Source organism: Pipistrellus kuhlii, unplaced genomic scaffold (assembly GCF_014108245.1).
Source record: "Pipistrellus kuhlii isolate mPipKuh1 unplaced genomic scaffold, mPipKuh1.p scaffold_m20_p_3, whole genome shotgun sequence".
NCBI classification, from domain to species: Eukaryota; Metazoa; Chordata; class Mammalia; order Chiroptera; family Vespertilionidae; genus Pipistrellus; species Pipistrellus kuhlii.
The window spans coordinates 167,257,972-167,279,880 of NW_023425529.1; the positions used below are offsets into that span (position 1 = coordinate 167,257,972).

The window sequence follows — 21,909 nt, forward strand, 5'->3', positions numbered from 1 at the left end:
TGGGCAAAGAACAGTCATTCATAGTAAAGTAAATATCTGTATGGACAGCTGCTAAAATATGTTCAATTTCACTCATAAAATAAACATAAATCAAAACTACAATGAATAAAATAAATGTTCTGTTGCTTGCCAAAAAAAACCCACAATAAACAAACCCAGAACAACAAAAAAAACTCAACCAACTTCACTGAAATACCATTTTTCATCTATTGTATTTGCAGAAAACTGAAAATCTGACCTGTTGGCAAAGCTGTAGGGAAAAAGAGACACTCATACATTGTGTAGGAATATAAATTAATAGAAGTCTAAGGAGGGCAAATGGACAGTATCATAAGTTCCTATATTCTTTGGCCCAGCATCCCTTTCCTATCATACAGATAACTCCCATGCTTGCCTAATGATAATCATAAAAGGTTGCTTATTGCAGCCCTGTTGGTAGCAGATTTTAAATAACCTGAAGGTCCAATAGGGAGGGACATTCCAACAGTGGAACATGCCACACGGCTGTCTTAAAAGTAAGGAAGCTCTTCGTGGATTGATACAGGAAGATTTCCAAAATACATTGCTAAAAGAGAAAAGCAAGATATGCTATCATTTGTATAAAAAAGGAGATTCTCACAACATTAAAAAATGGTAATTACTGAGATGGAGGTATTGGCTAACACTATCATGGTGCAATACGTAAGTATATCAAATTGACACACTGTATACCTTAAACTTACACATATATGTCAATTATGTCTCAATAAAGCTGGGGGAGAAAAAAGATGGGGGTAAAAGAGCATCTGGGAGTATAAAATAGTGATGATCCCAGGAAAGGAAAGAGGAGGAAATCCAAGGGAATGGGCATGGAGTATAGGGAGATACTGTATATCTTATTCTTTTTAATATTAGAACATGGGAAGATTCTACCTATTCAAAAAAAGTAAACACACACACACACACACACACACAAACACACACACACATCTAGAGTTGCAAAACAGTGATTTCTTCCTTGCCTCCATCAATCTTCACATCATGAAAAACAAAATTCTTATGTGCAAGCTCTTACTTGTCCAGTTTTTCTTCTGCGTGGATCTTCAAAGCCTGATACCGCTGTTCCTCCTGCTTAACTCTGGCTAAGTAATCCTGAGCACATTTTTTCAAGGCTTCTTCATTCTGTTCTCAAATGACAAGTGAAAAATAAAAGAAACAGATTATTTTCTTTTTTTCTTCTGCTGATACACACCATGTATCAGAGTCCTCATTTTTTTAAAACCAAGAAAACCCGATTAATTCAGATGCCTTTAAATTATACTATATGGTAATCTGAAACAGGCACAAATAAATCTACCGAAAAAAATCTAGATAATTTCTTCATGTATAGGTAAGGGGTATATATTAATTTTCATACAGCAAGGTTCAGTTACACTAGTACTCCTGCTTTAGGAAAGCAGTTATTCAACTCTGAACGTCAATCTGATTGTCATAGATAAATTAGCCAGTCTCATTTTTATTTTAATATGGACAAAAAGAATGTTCACTGCTATAAATGTTATCTCATTGATGGTAAATCAAATCAATACACCTAAATTTGAAACATTACTTTTCTCTAGAATATGCAACCTAAACTTCTCAGGGCTATCTCTAGAATCCTTTTTACTTTTACTAATATTGAATTGGTGCATTATCAAAATGAACATTTCTAGAATTCTCCTAAAGTCCAAGGGTTCCGCAGTTCTTATACTCCATGCCATACTCTAAATGTGTCTGGGGTTTACGGCCTGACCCAGGAGATGAATGACCAAGACATGCCACCCACACAGAAAAGGAGGAAGGGGATCCTCCAGCTTCCCTGGAACAGAAGATCCAGGTCCACAGGGGCCCCAAAACCCAATTTATTGTAAAAGGCTACCCATACTCTGGCATACACATCTGACAATCCACCACCACAGCAAAGAGATTCCAGAAGAAAGGACAAGCTACCTTCTTGAACCCTTCCAGAACACCTTTCAGGTTTTCATATCTCCTGAAGAGATCAGAAAGGGACCTTTCCACAGAGTTAAGGTCAGCCAGGGCCTGCTCCTTCTCCATGGTCAGTTGCTGGAAGCTTTTCTGAGAGGTCATACTTGTCCTTTGCTCATCTTCTGTGAATCACAATCAAAAGCAAAGGCACATTCAATCAACAAGCAGTTAGCAGCTGCCCTCCTGAGCTAATAAGCAGTGTTCTCGCTGGTGGGACCTAGAGTGGACATTACAAAGTCCTCACTTTCAAGCACTTACATTCTGTTGGGGGGAGATGTGGTGACAAGTGATGGGGAATCAGGGCAGGGCAGCGGGGGGGGGGGGGGTCCCTTTTTATAGAGAGTGACCTCACTCAGGAGAGATCTGAACAGATTCCAAGCAGATGAGGTGAACAGCTGTGGCAAAGGCCACGTGCTGGGACGGTGTTAGGTGATGAGGATGGTAGAAAAATACCACCTCAGTGCTTAATTGTAGAAGACCTGACTCCGATTTCAGGATCAGTCCTTACAACACTGTCCAGAAGTTCTAAATCCAGTGCAGGAAGGTCAGCCACTGCCATTCTGGAAAGGCACCATGGGTCTGTACACCTGGCAGTGAGCTCACGGCACCACCTGGGGGTACAAGCAATGTGCCTAGGCTGCCCGTGTTCTAGGTACTGGGGGGGGAGAGGGGCTTTTCACAGAATCCAAGTGTTTGCCAGCCCCCAGCTACAGCTGATGCCCATCACTCATGGATTCCCTATCTGTGAATTTGCCTACTTACTAAAATTTATTTGTAAACCCCAAATCAGAACTTCTGGTGCATTCCTGGTCATTCACAGACATGTGCGGAACAGCTGAGGTTGAGAAAGGTGACGTCTTCTCGCTTTCTACTGTAAACAAGTGCCCTTTCCACAATTACTTAGTGCTTTTGTGTATGTGTGTCTGTGCTTTCTGTTGGTGATTTTGCTATTTTAAAAAAAGCTCCCAAGTGTAGTGCTACAGAGCTGTCTAGAGTTCCTAAGTGCAGGAAGGCTGTGATGTGCCTTCCAGGGAAAATACATGCTCAATGAGCGTTGTTCACACATGAGCTATTAGCACTGTTGGCCTCGAGGTCAATGTTAATGAATCAACACTATATATCAAATAAGATGTCTTTAAACAGAAGCACACATAGGACAAGATTATGTAATTTCAAAACAGTTGTGACCAGAGCTTGCAGGAACCTAACCCTGTACTTCCCTAGAAGCAACAGTTCAGTGTTTGTTAACTCAGTGTTGATGGCAACTTCATAAAACATAACTACTGCGAATAATGAAAATCAACTGTATCTAAGGTATGGACAAAGTGAAGTTTGTAAACTGATTTGAAATTTATCTATGGATCCTATGGCTCATTCCCTAGGGAAAAAAATCTCCTTACCAATCATTTGGGCAATGGTCTTTTCATATTCAGCCACAATTTTCCTTAAAAATAAAAATAAAATTATTATCAGAGGAGAATTTGTAGACAATAAAAGTTGGAGAAATACTTTCCCAATTAAACACATTAACATATAAGGTAGGACAAAAATAGATTTACAACTGTTCATTTGGAAAATAGTACAATTAATATAATCCTATCTAATAAAATAGTATGCAAATTGACCATCACTCCAACACATAAGATGGTCACCACAAGATGGCCTGCAGGGGAGGGTAGTTGGGAGGGACCAGGCCTTCAGGGGAAGGCAATTAGGGGAAACCAGGCTGGCAGGGGAGTGGTTAGGGGGTGATCAGGCTGGTAGGCAGAAGCAGTTAGGGGCAATCAGGCAGGCAGGCAGGTGAGCGGTTGGGAGCCAGCAGTCCTGGATTGTGAGAGGGATCACAGATTGGAGAGGGGTGCAGGCTGGGCTGAGGGCCAACTCCTCCCCATCCCCCCCCCCCCGCAGGCCATCTTGTAGCTGCCATCTTGTGTCCACATGGGGGCAGCCATCTTATATGTTGGAGTGACGGTCAATTTGCATATTACTCTTTTATTAGATAGGATTATATTAATCTATATTTATAAAAAGCTAAGTGACTAACCAACTGTTACATATGACTCGCACTGGCAATTTAAAAATAAACGTTGACTCGGGCATGCCCAATACATAGAAAGCTTTTGCTGCTGCCAATCACATGTATGTTTTGATCTGTCATTGTCAATCATGAATTTGGTTGACACTTCTATTATGGAGAAAGGGCAAATGGTGATATTAAAATATTTCTTCTAATTAATTTTAATATGCACAAATCTGTGCACCAGGCCACTAGAAGCCCGATGCATGAAGATTCGTGCTAGTATGGGCCTTCCTTTCCCTGGCTGCCGGCACTGCCTTTCCACTACGGCCCAGCCCCGGAGCCGCCTCTTTCCGCTCCTGCCCGACCTTCCCACACTGCCCAAAGGCCCTGAGAGACTGGGTGTGGGGCTGAATGCTTGCATCCTGCCCGGGCCCTGTGTATGCAAATTAACCGCCATCTTTGTTGGGTTAATTTACATATCACTCCTGACTGGCTGATGGGCACAATGGAGACATGGTCAATTTACATGTTTGTCAATTATTAGGTAAGATTATTTTCCAATACTGACAGATTTACGTAACCCATTCATCCACTTTGGATCTCTTTTTTTTTACGTTAATACAAGATCTGTTAATGTTCAGAAAGGTTTTTCTTAAGATTTTATGTTTAACAAGCCTTCGTTCTATTTGTAGAAACAACTACCTTCACTTTTTCCTTGCCTCCAGGCAAAGAAATGACGTCCAGGCAATAGATTTAGGTTTGCTTAGACAAATCAGTATTTTACAAATTAAGTTACAGTAGCCCTCCATTACCCATAGCTTCACTTTCCAGTTTCGGTTACCTTCAGTCAACCACAGTCCAAAAATATTAAATGAAAGATTCCAGAAGTAAATAACTCATATGTTTTAAATTTTGCACCGTTCTAGGGTGATGAAGTCACACACCACCTCATTCAGGCCTGTCTGGTATATAAATCATCCTTGTCCAGCATCTCCAAGCTGCATATGCTACTTGCCTGTTAGTCACTTAGCCATTTGAATTATCAGATCAACTATCTCAGTGTCATAGGGCTTGTGTTCAAGTCACCCTTATTTTACTTAGAGAAGCCATAAAGTGTTCCCTTTACCTGAAAAGATGAATAAAGTACAAGATAATGTTTTGAGAGAGACAAACCACATTCAAATAACTTTTATTATATTATACTAGAGGCCCAGTGCATGAAAATTCGTGGGGGGGGAGGGGGGAGAAGGGTCCCTCAGCCCAGCCTGCACCCTCTCACAGTCCTGGAGCCCTCGGGGGATGTCAGACTGACAGCTTAGGTCTGCTCCCCACGGACATTCCTGACCCCCATTCCTCTGCCGCCAGTGGCCTCCCTCTGCAGGAGGTTGGGGACGGCTGGCCCCATACCCTGACTGCCCCTCCATCACTGCCCCTCTCATTGCTGTCCCCTCCCTCTGCCCAATGGCACCTGCCTTAGCTGGCCAGGCACCGACCACGCACAGGCCCCACTGACCTGTCATTCTGCTGTTCAGTCGATTTGCAAATTAGGCGTTTATTATATAGGACTATTAAAACTGTTCTATTTTATTATAGGGTATTACTGTTAATCTCTTGTGTCTAATTTATAGATTAAACTTTACCATAGATATGTATGTACTGGAAAAAGTACATGTAGGTTTCGACACTATCTGCAGCTTCAGGCATCTACTGGGGATCTTGAAACATATCGTTGGTAGGTAAGGGGGGAACTACTATAAGGACATTATGGGGGCGTCTTCCTAAAAGATCTGATCTGTGTTCAGGCTTTCCTGGCCCCGATCCACCATTTTTGATATCTGTCCCCTCTGATTTACTTACAAGTTTTATTTTACTTTCCTAATCCCCAAAGCAGCTCAGTTATTCAAAGATCACCTGTCATGTTAATCTTCCTTTAAGCGAAATGCAACAATGTTGGCCTAAGTGACGGTGCTCTTCCCTGTGATCCCTCAGTAAGAAACGATGGCTCCCCCTCTCCTCACTGGTCGTGCCCATCACTTTGACCCTGCACCCAAGCTTTTAACACATAATAGCTCCTATAAGCTCTCCAAGGACAGGGGCTGTTCCTTCTCCATCATTCCCAGAATGGTGCCTTACACTCAGTAAAAAAAAATGCTCAAAAAAACAGATAGCCCTGGTCAGTGTGGCTCAGTTGGTAGAGCTTTGCTCCATGCACTGAAAGGTTGCTGGTTCAATTCCCAGTCAGGTTGCAGGTTTGTATGGGAGGCAACTGATTGATGTTTCCCTCTCTCCCTCACCCTTCCTCTTTCTCTAAAAAAATTTTCAATAAAAACATCTTTTAAAAATTAAAAAAATAACAATAACACAAGAGACACAAATTAGCATGGACTTATTTAAAATATTTCCTCATCATTCAAGTGCTGACTGTATAAATTATTTATGCTTTTTCCCTCTTCTTTGATGCCATCTCTAGTTAATCCAGAGCTCCTAAATCTTTAGAGAGAGTGAGCAGCAAAAATAAAAAGCTTTCAATTTTAAAATGTCAATCAGTTCTGTTTCCTGTTAACATGCTTTTTATAATCTATTGATTGGTTATGAGATTTGACACTACCATGAATAGATTTTTTAAAGTATTATGTAAAGGGGACATCTGTAATACTTTCAACAATAAAGATAAATTTTTAAAACATATTATGAATTATATTGTCTCCATAACTAAATGTCAGGACATCTTATTACTCTGTATTTCAAAGGGATATTTTTATAAATCTGTTATTTCGAAAGATAAAAATTATGTGAGTTCTCCTTATTTGTAATGTTCTGAACACCCCAAAATAAACTACAGTATTTGACTATAGTATTTGCCTGGTGAGCAATGCTCATGAAATGATATTATTAATCACAAATTAAGATATAAATAGCATAGCCCCAAGTTCTCAATAGCTGATTCTTTGATAAGCAAATATTTTCATCATTTCATTTGTACTAAATCTAACAATGCATAAAGGCATGCAATCCCTCGCCCAAACCTCCAATCTTACCTCATCTCCAAGACTTCTTGTCGGGTTTCTTCGTATTTTTTCTTCCATTCATTTGCTTCAATCTCTTTAGTGATTATCTAGATTACAATAGAAAAAAAGCTTGGTTTTACCGATTCAATCTATTACAGCTTGAATTTAAGACTGAAGACAAACAACAGTTCTACCCAAGACATTCACTATACATTAAGAATGTACACTTCATCATCTATCTAATGCTCATAAGCATTTAGAAAAATAAACTCTTAGCCACATGCTATGCTGGAAACTTAGCCACCAAGGTAAAGGTGAGTAGAACATCTCCTAGGAAAATTCCAATTGGTAACTAAGATCCCTGTAAATTCAACCTACAGCCTCTCGCCTGTAGGCCCAGAACACAGATTGGGACAAGACACCCAGAGCAGAGTGTCATCTGACAGAAAGTCACTTTAACCCAAGGAGACACCAGTGCACCAATCTTAGTTAGGATGAGAAACAAAACTGCCACAGTCAGAGCATTAGAAGTTGGCATGACCAGCATATTCTCTTTCTGCAGAGATTTCTGATTGCCTAATAAAACAGAGTCAGAAAGAGAAAGTCGGAAGTTCAGTGCTTCCAGCCAGTGCATCCATCTTACTACAGGCTGTGCAGAACCCATGGGGATGCCCATGCTACATGGAAAGGAAATTACCTAAATTCACTGCCTGAAACACCATTTGCCTTGCACAGGGCTTGGATGGGCACACCTAGTTCTCCTTTTATTTACTTCTCTGTGCTTCTAATTGGTACGTTTTACTTTGGAGCCTTTAATCAGGATCCTAAAAGCTAGCTCATCTGCTGCAGTGACTAAACACATCTTTCCTTTGATCCATGAGGGGGACACCTCATAGTTTAATTCTAAGGAGGAAGGTGAGTCATTTTTCTTTTACGAGATTCGGGTGGGAGAGAGGGGCTCCTCAATACTGCACCCAAGCTGACAACAGGGTTACTTGACATCTCTCATTACCAACTTAATGCTATTTTTTTAAAATATATATTTTTATTGATTTCAGAGAGAAAGGGAGAGATAGAAACATCAATGATGAGAAAGAATCATTGATTGGCAGCTCCTACACGACCCCTACTGGGAATCAAGCACACAACCTGGGTGTGTGCCCTTGGCTAGAATTGAACCTGAGAACCTTCAGTCCGCAGGCCAATGCTCTATCCACTGAGCCAAAACAGCTAGGGCCTTAATGCCATTTTTTAAAACTTTAAGAGAGATGTATCAGAGGTACTTAACTACTTTCATCACATTATAAAAATAAAATTGCTCCACCTGCTTTAAAATAGGGTGGAGTCACCAAGTAATACACAAGCCAAGTATATAAATATGGCACAGAAATATAACAGGAGAGAGTGGTAACTGATTTCTAATATACTGTATAACAGTGCCATTCATACTTTTCAGATCACCCAAGGCCTAGCAGTGACCTACTTTTGGACAGAGGCTGCTCAAGAAACACGATAAAGGCATTTGAGAGTTGAATTAAAAAATAAATGAATGTATTGATAGAAAACAATAGTATATTAGTGCAAGTCCAGAATTTAAGCAATTTTTATGTAGGAGCATAAGTGCTCTGTAAAATAAAGGCACTGATTTACAAACTCATGTGCAAAAAATTAGCAATTTTTTATATTTAAAATTTCAAGGCTAAAAGATAAAGAGGACACCACAGTGTTAGACCCCAGCATCAGCGGGGAGCTTTACAGGGAGCCCTTTATCTGAGCTGAACAAGAGGCAGGAAACACGAACTTCCAGCAGGGATGACTAAGGCCAGCAGAGATGGAATCGGCCTGCTGCACACGACTTTACAAAGAAATGGAGCGATAAGTGGGTGGAACAAGGAAGCATTTACCTCTTCTCTTATCAGGGTGAGCACGGCTGTCTTATCTGACTCACTGAGGCAGATGCCATCCAGGGGGCTCTCTCCTCCACAGGCCACGGACACGGGGGCCTTCTCCACAGGGGACTCCAACGGTCCCTGGGGACAGGAAGGAGAGAGGTTACATTTAATACGTTTAATCTACAGCTTCTTAATCCTAAGTATCCTTCAGTAATTTCCTCATTACTACATTGATCACAATCTTTAAAAACATGTTTCGAGCAAAAAAAACAAACAAAACAAAACAAAACACACACACACACACACACACACACACACACACACACACACATACACACACACACACAAAGAAACCCAGCAGGGTTTTTGAGAAATCAAGTCTAGTTACAGTGCTATCTGAAGGAAAAAGTTATTCTAATGATTATCAGGGTATCTTGCTTGTCTAACAGAGAACCTAGAGAAGTTTTCTTCTTATCCCCCAAAAGAAAGTGTAATTACCATAGTGGTCAGTCACCAAAGAATTACATGAAAAAACAGAACACTAGCCCTAGCTAGTTTGGCTCAGTGGATAGAGCATTGGCCATCAGACTGAAGGGTCCCAGATTTGATTCCGGCCAAGGGCACATGCCCGGGTTGTGGGCTCGATCCCCAGTGGGGGACATGCAGGAGACAGCCCATCAATGATCCTCTCTCATCATTGATGTTTCTATCTCTTGGTAACTAAGATAGAAACTTGCCAGGATCATTATAGAATCATCCTTTCTCTAAAAAGTACTAAAAAATATACAATTTTGCAGACAGCCTCCCAGACCTCATCCAATACAGAAACTCTGGGCTTAGGCCACAGAAAAGGGAAATGCAAAGCCATAGGCTGGCAGTGCCCATCTTCAGCAGCATTTGGGGGAGGGTGGCCCACTATGCTGACAGAAGTGCAAAACTCCTAAGAAATAGTATCTTGGGACAGACCTATTACTAGAGCCAAGAGTCACTTGTGGCGGGAAGCCTCTAAAATGGCTCCCGTGACCCCACCTCCTGGTACTAATGCTCTCGGCACTCTCTTCCTTGGGGCAGGCTAGACCTAGGACTCACGCCTGTAGGGCACAATATGGTAAAAGTCATGGTAGGTCACTTTGTTTACAAAAAGACTCCAACTTCCATGCAGTGAGAAGCTCCATGGGGAGGTCCATGTGGCAAGGAACTGATGGCTCTGTCAACAGCCAGAGAGCATCTGAGATGTGCCAATGGCCACCTGACGGAGCCTGGAGGTGACCGCGGCACTGGTCTATCCCTTGCCTGCAGCCCCAGGGTTCCTGATCCACAAGTGATGGCATAATAAATGCTCGCTGTGGATAACCCCTGGACACTGATCATTCTGTTAACTTCCTGTGCCATGTCTATCATCAAGAGGCTTTCCCACAGTCTTGCTTCCCATATAATTGTCCACAGGAAGATAATGTATAATACTACGTTAGGCAAACATATTTGGTTCACCTTGTTGTTATATTTCCGATTCTAAATTAATACTTTTTAAAGTGTGTCTTTTGTGAATGTTTATTATTCTAAGCCAGAATCCCCATCTCTAGGAACTAACTTTCTTGTGCCTCCCATGGCCTTTGTGTTATCAAGAATTTGACCATTCTGTTAACTTGATTTTCTTAGTAAGGAAAATATCTATCTATTCTAGAGTTCTTTAAGTTTTTTGTTTTTCATCAGCACAGCTTCAGCTTTCCTGCCACCTGCCATGCAACCAGTCAGCTCCCACAGCCCCTAGGAACACACTCTAGTACAACCTTCACCACAGGTGTGGTTTGTGTCCATTCTGTACCCGTTGCCAGTGCTGTTCAAAATAAATATAATGCAAGCCATATACAACTTAAAAAATCCTCAGCAACCACATTGAAAAAAAAAGAAACAGGTGACATTCAGTTTAATAATATAGTTTAGTTAACCCAAAACATTATCATCTCAACATGTAATCCATATAAAGTTAGAGACATTTTGCCTCCCTTCTTTTTATGCAAGTCATCAAACACTGGTTGTATTTTACACTCACAGGACATCTCCTTCAGACTAGCTACATCAAGTGTCAGTTGCACATGCGCTAGTGTGAGCCCCTTAAGCGAAGAAGCTGTGTTTTATTTATATTTCATCCCCATCACCAAACAATGGCCACAATTTATTTAAAGATTTAACATGAGCCTCAAAACAAATGCTGAAAAAAACCTGAGCTCTCCACTTAACGCCCCCCTCACCCGCAAAGCTTAGGAACTTACAGGCACGGCAGATCCATCTTTCTCCATCTTCTGGCACATCTCTTTGTCTATGCCTAAAACACAGAGTCATTTTTGTAGTTAGCCCAAGAAGCTGGTTCCTTCCCTTCCTAGCGAAAGGCACTGGGAAACCCCCAGCGTAGGCCCAGAATGACATCGACTACACAGGAACGCACTCCAAGTTTCACAGGGGCGAAGGCTTCCTATTGATCACGGTGTTGTCCATGTTAAAAGTCCAACAAATTTACAAGAAAGAGTGTGGAGTTAGTCAGTCATAAATGAAGCCACAAACTTCAGGTGCAAAGAACAGCAAGTCTGCCCCCTTGTGCCCATGCACTAACCACGGGATTATTTCAGGAAGAGGAAACACTGAATGCTGTTGTATTACCAAGTCTTAAACTCCAGCCTACCAGGGTACCCTCAGTCTAATTAGTGTAAACAGTAGCAGATAAAACAGTAAGCTTCAAATTGCAATACCCACAAAACTAAATTCATTTTGTACCTCCTACTCTACTACCAGAGACAACATTTTAAAAAACCTAACACTACACGTTTTCTAATGAAAGGAATATGCTCTCACTGAAGACAATTTTTTTTATTGATATTTAGAGAGAGGAAGGGAGAGAGAGAGGGGGAGGAAGAAAGGAATAAATGGAAGGAAGAAGAGAGAGACCAATTGAGAGTGAAACATCCTATACACCTTGCACTAGAGCCTGCAACCTGGACGTGTGTCCTGACTGGGAATCAAACTGGCAACTCTTCAATGCACGGGATGATGGCCAACCAATTGAGACACACTGGCCAGGACTGAAGACAATTTCAAAATATTTTAAAATTCTATACTACTACAATCTCCCACAAAGCAATAACAAATTATTATTTTAGCATAGTGTCCATCTATAATGAATTATTTTAAAAACACAAATGTGACTATCACTACTCTGCTTAAAAACCTTCAATAGCCCTAGCTGATTTGGCTACTGGATAGAGTGTCAGCCTGCGGACTGAAGGATCTTGGGTTCGATTCCAGTCAAGGGCACATGCCCAGGTTTCAAGCTCAATCCCTAGTAGGGGGAGTGAGGGAGGCAGTTGATCAATGATTTTCTCTCATCATTGATGTTTCTATCTCTCTCTCCTTCATCCTTTCTCTCTGCTATCAATAAAAATGTATTTTAAAAAAATAATGAAAAAACCTTCAATGGCTTCCCTCCACCAAATCCTCATTCCCACTTCATTTTCCCACTTACCCTGTACTCACAGGCTACAGGGCATTTTACCCACATGGCAGGTTCCTTCCCAACCCTGAGAGAGATCCTCATTCTCTGGTGCACATCTATGTCTGTATCTATCAACACCAAGCTCCAAGGTGACTTTTCCCAATAAATGTTCTCTGATTCACCTGACAGCTGTCCACCTTACACTCCTACTGCATGAGCACAGCTTCTGCTTCTCCCTTGATATGGATGATCATTACACACAGTGACATACTACCTACCACTATGAGGACAGCACTGTATCTAACAGAACTCCAGCTCTACAAATTTCTGTTGCAGGAATTTCCTCCAAGTGAGGAAGAATATAATTCAACAAATATCTACTATGCACCTGCCGTCGAGGAATTCGAAGATGAATCACTCATAGTCCTTAGCCTTGAGGAGCTTATCAAAGATACCCTTCTATAATGAATACACAAAACAGGAACAGTAAGAAGAAACGCATTGGGAGCATAAAGGATGGTGGGAGCCAAGTGACATTTTTTTAAATAGGCCCAAAAGGATGGGCAGAATTTCTATAAGAGATGGCAAAGAAAGATATTTCACATAAAAGAAATAAGTGTAGCCTGCCTGAGTAAGGTGGTAAAATGGGAAATGGCAAATGAAGTCTTGGGAAAGAAGTCAGAGCAGAAAGAGGCCTGGGAGGAAATCTGTACTAGTGCCTGCCACGTTTATTTTATAGATGAAAAACTGAGATCTGGGGGCAGGGAGGAGGCTGGAAGAGTAACTCTCACAAAATCCTGACTCCCATCCCATTTCCCTCGTTTGATGAAATCATGATTTCTTAAATTCTAGGTCTAAAAATGCCAAATTAAACTATGTTGCTTTTTAAATAATGTTTAATGTAGTCAGGAACATGGTTCTAAACATTTCACAAGTCAAGTTTAGGATCACAGATACAACCTGGGACCTAGGAGGGTCTCAGCTCTAGAATGTTCTGAGAGTCCAACAGCAAGAAGGTTAGCAAGAAAGTTAGTCTATCTAGGTTCTTGTTTGGACATTAAAAAGGGTTTTATAGGACATTGGTCAATTTCAGTCTACCACATCTGTGAGCAGGACAATTTATAATGGTCAAGTGCAGTGGTCAGCAAACTCATTAGTCAAGAGAGCCGCAGTTTGCCAACCACTGGTCCAGTGTAATGAAAACAAACTTTTGATTAAAAGACCATGGAACCTATTGCTAAAGTCTAAATCCTAGTTCTACCATTTACTAGCCATTTAGTAACCTTGGCCAAGTTACTTAACTTCTATGTCTCACTTTCCTTCTCTGAAAAATGGGGGGGAAATGACACATAACAAAGAGCAGTGAGTTAATACACATAAAGCACTTAGAACAATGCCTGCACATGGTAAGGAATTACACGTTAGTTATTATTATTTCTGTAAGTTGAAAAGGAACACAATAATCACATCATGGTTACAGGCCACTATACTTTGAGATGTGGCCACATTAAAATAAATTATAAAAAACGTCAAGCAGTCCCACGCATTAGTGCCCCCAGCACATCCTGCCACACTAATCCATATGTACCTGGTATTTGATAAGACACCCTTTTTGTGTCTCTTTTCTAGATGAAGAAGCAAAGCTTAGATCAGAATCCAAATTCTCTAATCTCTCTAAGGCATCTCGACTCTAGGCTTTCAGGCATTTCCATGCTATATACATTAGAAAGATGAATATGTACTTCCATACCTGCTTCTGAGGATGAAAGCGCATGATTTATGGTAGACACGGGAACATTGGAACATTCAAAGTACTCCAGGTCTTCCTCTGGCTCACCTTTCACCTCGGCCCCGGCTGATTTCTGACCAGATGAAGTGGATGCCAGTTTCTCCTCATCGGTAGCATGGCCGTCCCTATTAGAAATGTCTGGATTCTGGGAGATCACTGCTCCTTCATCCTGGGAGATGCAACAGAGAAGATGCTACCATTAAGTGGGGAAAAGGACATCTCAGAGCAGCCAGCCACTATTTGATCTGAGTTAACCACAGATCTGAGTACAGATCAAGCAAGAAGCTGGAGTCCTTCAATCATAGAATGTTGCCTTTTTCTAGCACCTAGCAGCTGTTCTGTTTCCAATCTGAGGTTTGACAAATTAACCTTCTCTAGCCAAAATTTATTAGAAAGATGTTTAAGTGTCCCAAGGCAGTGGTTTTCAAATATTTTGCTCATAAACCTCCTAAATTAAACCAAAAAATATCTGCGTACCCCATTGTATTTTCAAGTGCCACCTAAAAACTGTTCAGCATAGTTTTAAATAATTTTGAAGGATATAATATCTAATATAGTTTAAATACTACCTTGCTTAATTCAATGTAGTTATTCTAATGATTTGATATCCTACAATGTATTTAAAATTGGACACAACCTCTTTAAGGAGTCAAAAATGTACATTATTCCTTTTCCTCTCTGAACCTGTACTTCTAAGTCTACTTCACTTCCATCAACTCAGGTCTTCTTATTTGGTTGAAAGTGATGAGCTGGAAAATCATCTGAATTTAAAAAAATAGTATCCGCTCACTGGAGTCAATCACCTCCTTAAAACCTTCATCAATATTTAAATCTCCCCTTTGCTTGGTGCCCCAGAGATTTCACACCCAGTGGTAAGATTTGAAATGGGTGAGAGAGAACCTTAAAATAATGGGAAAAGGGGAATTGTGAAAGGGTTGCCTTGTCCTGAGAGGCCTTTTCAGATCAGTTTAGGACTTTGGTTCTCTTAAAGCCAAATATTCCAGTACCCAGTGGGAAGTCTCAGTTAACTACCATTCCCCCTCCCCCCCCCCCCCCCCCCCCCCCGGGGGAGAGGGGATGCATTCGTAGTTTGGGGACAAATGGTCTAAAAGATGTTCTGGTGATAGACAGACTTACTTGTGAACACCCATCCAAAGCAAGAGATTGCGTTTCATGATTCTTCACCTTGCAGCCACTCCTGAAAGAAAAAACAAATTAACCAGGCTGGTTGGGAATCTCACTGACAACTTCTGAGCTATGAGATGGAGCAGAGAGAGCAGTATGTGCAGATAGAAGCCAAGGCATACAGCACCACATAAGTCATACATCTACAGGTCAGAGATGGGAGCAGCTTTTACATCTCTGAATCTTCTCTTGAGATGCGGGGCAAGCAAAGAACTACAGTCAATCCATTCTCCGAAAAGACCTCCGCATGAGCTTCTACACTTTTTCATTACATACCACAGCCTTTGAGAGAGCAGCCTAAGCAGAGACATTCGGTTCATCTGATCCTCACTCACTGGGGCTTTGGCATTCGTTAGAAAAATTACCACGCTGGACTAGATTCTTTAAAAATTCTTTATTGCACTAAAAACCATAAGAAGTCTAATAAAACAACTCTGGGCATGTGTACTAACAGAGTAGAACTGGGGTTAACAGAAAGTATAAAAAGGAAAATATCTGTGTAAACTATTACCATTCCTATTAAGTAGTAAGATGGAAAAAACGTTATGGCTGGAACCAGGAAAAACTCAAATCAAGTTATTTAAACTAGCGCATAATTTACTATCCAAAGACTAGTTCAAATTCTTTTGTTTGAATGAACTTAAAATTTCCAGTAATGCCACTATGAAAAAAAAAAAAAAGCAACTTTTTTTCCTTGTGTGGGGAAACAAACAAAAAAAGGCAAGCATATATGTTACTAAAATGTGTACAACCACTGCCTGACTCGTAATTTTCTTTCCTACTGCTTGAGTGCCACCCCTTGCCACCCAACTCAAGTCAGTCCACAAGAATCCCAATCATAGTATGATGTCTCCATTTCATCCCCTGCTCCAACCCAGTAGCCTTATCCTATCAAGAAAGTCAATTATTTTCAACATTAAATAGCAGAGCAGTGTCTGAAACCCCTGCCAGATGATCTTCGGGGCCAAGCCAGCATTCAGTATCAAAGCGCCACACAAGGCGTGCCAAGGCAGAGAGCGCAAGCTCACGCACCTAAGGTTGGAAGGCCGACCGCCACTCCTTCAGGTACAGACAATCACAAGGCTAAGCTCACTCATGAAGTGGCAAATGAAATGCAAAAAATAAACAGAAGGTCAAACTCAGAACTGGAAGCCAACATGCTATGGAGAGATGGTCTGGGGAGGAGGGAAGAGGAACTGCCAACAGTCTCAGGGACAGAAAGAAACCACCGTAGGAGTACTTACAACAGAAAACAGAGAAATTTCACTTGTTCAGTAGTCCTGATGCACCAACAAAATTAGAAACAGGAAAGAGACACACAGATGGAGAAAAGAATCATGTAAAGCCTGAGATATTTATCTCTAGTCGGGCTGCAAAGTTCTTTCTATGAGGTGAGATACAAATTTAAAATATTTTTATGAATGTTATCAATGGCGAGTGAATGATTGTCAGGAACCTCATCTCTAATGAGAAAGGGTGATAGAAACATTCAGAAATGCCACATACTCAAGCTTACAGATGAAAAAGTAAACATTTCCCTGCTGAACACATTTACTCTTAAATGTCTAGTCATCTAAGGCAATGTGTGAATAAAAATATAGTTGAAGATGTATCTGCTTATATCTGCTGTAGGTGTTTGTCACTAAGGCACCTGATTTTCCATACTTTATTTGGTCCACAAAAATCCTAACCATAGGATGGTGTCTCCATTTCACAGAAGAATCTGAGACACCAATTACATACATCTTTTAAAAAATAACACAAGTACCCTGCTAACAGAACTTCTAATTCTCCACTAGATTCTACCTCCACATGTATATTTTCAGTCTTCCTTACCAATGAAGGGTTTTGCTAAACAAAATCCCAGTTACACAGAGGTCAAGCAACCTTCTTGGAGGCAAGAGTTTTGATTGCATAGCATTTTTTAAAAATCTGTAAGGTATATTATTAGATCAAGAAGTCCATTCACCAAAAACAGATTAGGAGGACAATGCTACCAGGTGAGGGTGGTAAGACTCAAGGGAGGGTGCTTCTTGCTATGGAAAATAAGGTGTAGATCGATTTCCCTCCCTTTGATCTAGATTTAACCTCATCTAATGTGAATGTAAAGGCTACATGACTTCAACATGTGTCGGAAGGAAGGCTCCCAAATGAAATGACTTATCAACCTTGCTAAGTAGAGACACCCCATATATAGGATACCCCATATCAAGAAGCACCAAGGTAATGACCTGGCCAATGCATACCCCAAGCACTGTAACTAACCTCAGCCACAGAAGAGCATTTTGGGGACACCTGATCAATCATCTTTTTCAGCAACCATTTAACGGCCCCTATACACTGAGTGGCCAGATTATTATGATCTCTGAATGCATACTGAACACATAATAATCTGACCACTCAGTGTATATCCTATATAATAAAAGGCTAATATGTAAATTGTCCCCTCGACCAGGAGTTCGACCAGCAGGCAGGCTGGCCAACTGCCCATGTCCCCTCCCCCTGGGCAGACTGGCCGGACCCCACCCATGCACAAATTCATGCACTGGGCTTCTAAAATAATACACACACACACACACACACACACACACACACACTGAGTGGCAAGATTACTATGCGTTCAGAGGTCATAATAATCTGGCCAGTCAGTGTATAATCAGAGAATAAATCAACAATAATTACTGGCATCTTATTTCCCTAGATATTCTGAAGTTGCTGAAGAACTGATTCCTACATTGCTTGAGCTTCTTGGTCCGGATTGATACTTTCTGCTCTTTAAACCTTTTCCTTTAGTATAATATATCACACCATCCAGCATTTTTTTTTTTTAAAGTAATAGTAATACTAAAAATTGCTTCCCTAATGATCTATGGTGACAATTAAAAACATATTTCTTTTCAACTTCCCTTTTCATACTTCATCCTCTATGTCATTGGTCTCTCTTATATTCAATGTTCAGCAAAATGCCTTTGGGTCACAAAGGGGTGTACTATCACCACTTCGTTTTGTGATAAGGGAACCTTGTAACAAATTTAACCTGAAACTTGACATGTACTGTGGTCTGAGGTAATCACTCTGAAAACTCCAAGGATCTTGCAAAAGTGGCTCCAGACTTCCCAGGGCAAGGGGTAGGGCAGGGGTGGTGTCACAACACACAACAAAAGACTAGTCAGATTTCTGTCATCCTTTAAAATATTCTTGATTCTTATTGGAAATTCACCTCCTTGTTGATGGAACAACCATAAAGACATAAGAATTTTCTCCAACTTTCAATGGTTGGTTTCCAACAAAAACCACAGTTTTCTGTTTTAAGTGAAAAACTTCCATAAGACCCTTTTGGACCATTTTCTACAATACTATTAGGTCTAGTAATAATTAATGTCGTTTTCTAATACTTTTTAAATCGAATTTATTTAAACAATACAACAAAATTTAATCAACAATATAGTTGCCGTTGTTTTCTACTACTTGTGCCCAACGCTCAGGAAGCTTTAATCCCTCTGTTGTAAAATTCTTGTGATTTTGATGCAAAAAATTCGGTCAATGCATTTTTGAGGCATTCTTCATTATTAAATTTTTTTCCAAGAAGAAAGTTTTGCAAAGAACGAAACAAATGGTAATCGGAAGGGGCAATATCAGGAGAATATGCAGGTTGAGGGAGAACTTCCCATTCCAACTGGCGCAGTTTTTCAGCAGTGATTCTTGCAGTATGCGGTCGTGCGTTATCGTGGTGAAGAATTACACCCTTCCGATTAATCAGCGCGGGTTCTTTTTCTCTTAAAGCTTGGGATAACCTTTCCAATTGGGCACTATACACTGCACTTGTAATGGTTTGGTTAGATGGTAAAAGTTCATAATGAAGAATTCCTTTAAAATTCCACCAAACACACAACATCACTTTTTTCGCATGCAAGTCAGGTTTTGGCGTGGGCTGCGGAGCCTCATTTTTGTCCAACCATTGAGGCCGCCTTTTCATATTAACATACAGCACCCATTCTTTATCTCCGGGAACAATTTGCTCTAAAAACGGCAAACGGTTTTGACGAGAGAGGAGCGAACTGCAAATTGTGACTCTTTGATTTCGGTTGTTGTCGGTCAACTCATGAGGAACCCATTTTCCAAACTTTTGGACTTTGCCAAGTGCACGCAATTGATTGGAAATTGTTTTTTGTGAACAATTTAACATTGTCGCAAGCTCTTGTTGGGTAATTTGAGGATTTTGCACCAAAAGAGCTTGAAGAGCTTCTTGATCAAAATTGGACACACGGCCTCGACCACTCTTGTCATCTAACGAAAAATTTCCCTCGCGAAATTTCTCAAACCAACGCTGGCATTTTCTGGCGCTAACTGCATCTTGACCAAGAGCACTACAGATGTTTTTTGAAGCCTCACTTGCTTTTCTTCCTAATTGGAACTCGTAAAGCATGCAGTGCCGAATATGCTCTTCATCCGCCATCTTCTTAGCCCTAGTTTTGCAACAAAAACCAAACCAAACACGAACTTTTTCAAGCAAAACCTGTTAATTGCACTTCACACGTTCTGTAGATACCACGTGTTTAAAGGTTATGTCAATACAAGTCTACGCCAAGCAAGATTTTAAACTAATGTTTAAAAACGACATTAATTATTACTAGACCCGATAGTTCTTGACATTAAACAGGTAATCTGTAGGCTTCGAGTTTTTGTTTTATCCACAGAGAATCTGAACATGAATTCTGTAAGTAAAGCGATTCCTGACAGCCCAGATAAGATTTCTGAAAACCATCAAATCTCTACCTGCCTATCTTGTTAAACAGGACAAAAGTACCAAAAGTAAGGAGGGGGGGGGTTGTCGGGGAAGAGTTCAGCTGAATAAGCTGAGGATTCATAAACCAGGCAGATATCGAGAAAGGAAACCTCTGGTATTTGATTCCACACAAAAGTTTGCTTTAAAACAAACGTACTTTCCTGGCTTAAGTGAAGACTGCAATATGAAGTCGTAAACTTTGTGTCTGCCTACCTGCACCTCAAAGAGAACTCCAGATCCCCAAAACCCACAGCAGCCGGCTGCCAAACTTTCAGAGTGTACACAGAACACAACACCCACACCCCTCATCACTCACGTTATTAAACGGGACTTTGCCTTCTTGGGTGAGTCTAAGGTTTCATTAACATGATTACCAGCAGGAGAACAGTCACCATTTGTTAAAGCTGTAGTTGGTTTAAAGGGATCCGTGGACTCATCAAAGTGGTAGGATCCCTTAGAGGAGAGGGGAGGGGAGTCCTGCGGTGTGGACTGGCCACCCAGGGGACCAAAACTGGGATTCTGCTTAGAAGACGCTTGGCAGAGAGAAGCATCATCTGTGGCTTGGTCCGGGGGTGGTTCTGAACCTTTGGTGCCTCCGGGCTTACTGATGCCATCTTTCTGTGCCTTTGGAGGCAGTTTGTTACCCAGTTTCCTGCCAAGTTTTCTTGGAAGGCCTTTCCTGGACTCTACATTTTCCACATCTTCTGTGAAGTTAAACTCGAGCTTCAGAGGTGAGCTCCTTGGATCCTCCAGCAGCTCCACCCCGGAATCATTGGTGTCACTGCTGGGAGTGCTGCTTGTTTCCCTAGTGTCAGGGGAAGATTTCTGAGTCCTGGCATCTCCTAGCAAAGGACTTGTGTTCCCATCCATTTCATCAGGATGGGTTGCCTGGGGGAGAGGCATGCCCTCCATGGAAGTTTCTGAGAACTCGCCAGCTGTCTTCTTCCTCAGAGAGATTGGTTTGGGCTTTCTGAGCTTGCTTCTGCTGGGCACTGGCTCCGGACAGGAGTTGCCACTCTTCAGGTCAGCTTCTGTGGAAGCCTCCAGTGTAACCCCCATGGTGCTTTCTGTCATCACCTTGTCCTGGGTGGCTTCTGGCGGGCTGGAGGGCAGAGCCTCGCCGGAGATGGCCGTTACACAGCCATATGCTGCTTCTGTTCCAAGAGCTGCCTCCGAGTTATCCGTGGACTTCTTGGTTGCTATTGAAAATGGCCTCACCACTGAAATTTTGCTAATATCATGTTCAGGTCCTTCTTTGAAATCCCTAACTGAGTAAGAATCAATAGCCTGCTGTGAAACCTCGTTTTCTGTGGGTCTAGAATGAGTCTCAGACGAACATTTTGCAACCACTTCTGCTATCAGCTGTACATCAACTTCTTGTGAGTCTGAAACAAAACACAAAAGCCACCTATTAAAGAATGATCTTTTTGGCATTGATAAGTATTCTCTACTTGCTGAATCCACATAGGCAAATAGGCTCTTTCCTCTTTGCTTTTGTTAAGCATCTCTATGGCAGCACAACCACAAAAGGAAGAGCCAGTACTGCACCCAAAAGTGAATTTTCCCATCCCAAGTTGTGTATTATCCAAGTTATACAAATAATAATTATACCAAGCAGAGCTCTGTAGGAAAAGGCTAGTAGATCTTGGTGCACTGAAAAGCATATTGATTGATGTTAAAATTCTATAGGTTAAAATGACTGATCTGGAAGAAACTTTAGATGCTGACAGCTCAG

At 41.2% G+C, this 21,909-nt stretch overlaps 1 protein-coding gene across 13 annotated transcripts in view; it reads right to left on the reverse strand.

The window, feature by feature from the left end:
* TACC1 (transforming acidic coiled-coil containing protein 1) overlaps nucleotides 1–21,909 on the reverse strand; it is a 74,938-nt gene that overhangs the window by 3,985 nt on the left and 49,044 nt on the right. For 2 of the 13 annotated variants that reach the window (XM_036455195.2, XM_036455193.2), the window contains exons 3-11: nucleotides 20,491–21,559; nucleotides 15,341–15,401; nucleotides 14,252–14,372; nucleotides 11,201–11,253; nucleotides 8,940–9,065; nucleotides 7,066–7,142; nucleotides 3,408–3,451; nucleotides 1,969–2,129; nucleotides 1,055–1,161 (exon numbers count right to left, since the gene is read on the reverse strand). In XM_036455195.2, coding sequence (XP_036311088.1) covers nucleotides 1,055–1,161; nucleotides 1,969–2,129; nucleotides 3,408–3,451; nucleotides 7,066–7,142; nucleotides 8,940–9,065; nucleotides 11,201–11,253; nucleotides 14,252–14,372; nucleotides 15,341–15,401; nucleotides 20,491–21,559 — 1,819 coding nt within the window. Of the gene's footprint in view, nucleotides 1–957; nucleotides 1,162–1,968; nucleotides 2,130–3,406; nucleotides 3,452–6,402; nucleotides 6,518–7,053; nucleotides 7,143–8,939; nucleotides 9,066–11,200; nucleotides 11,254–14,164; nucleotides 14,373–15,340; nucleotides 15,402–16,632; nucleotides 16,669–20,490; nucleotides 21,560–21,909 lie in introns of those variants that run through there. The other 11 variants (XM_036455194.2, XM_036455190.2, XM_045588867.1 and 8 more) reach the window with 9 other exon arrangements.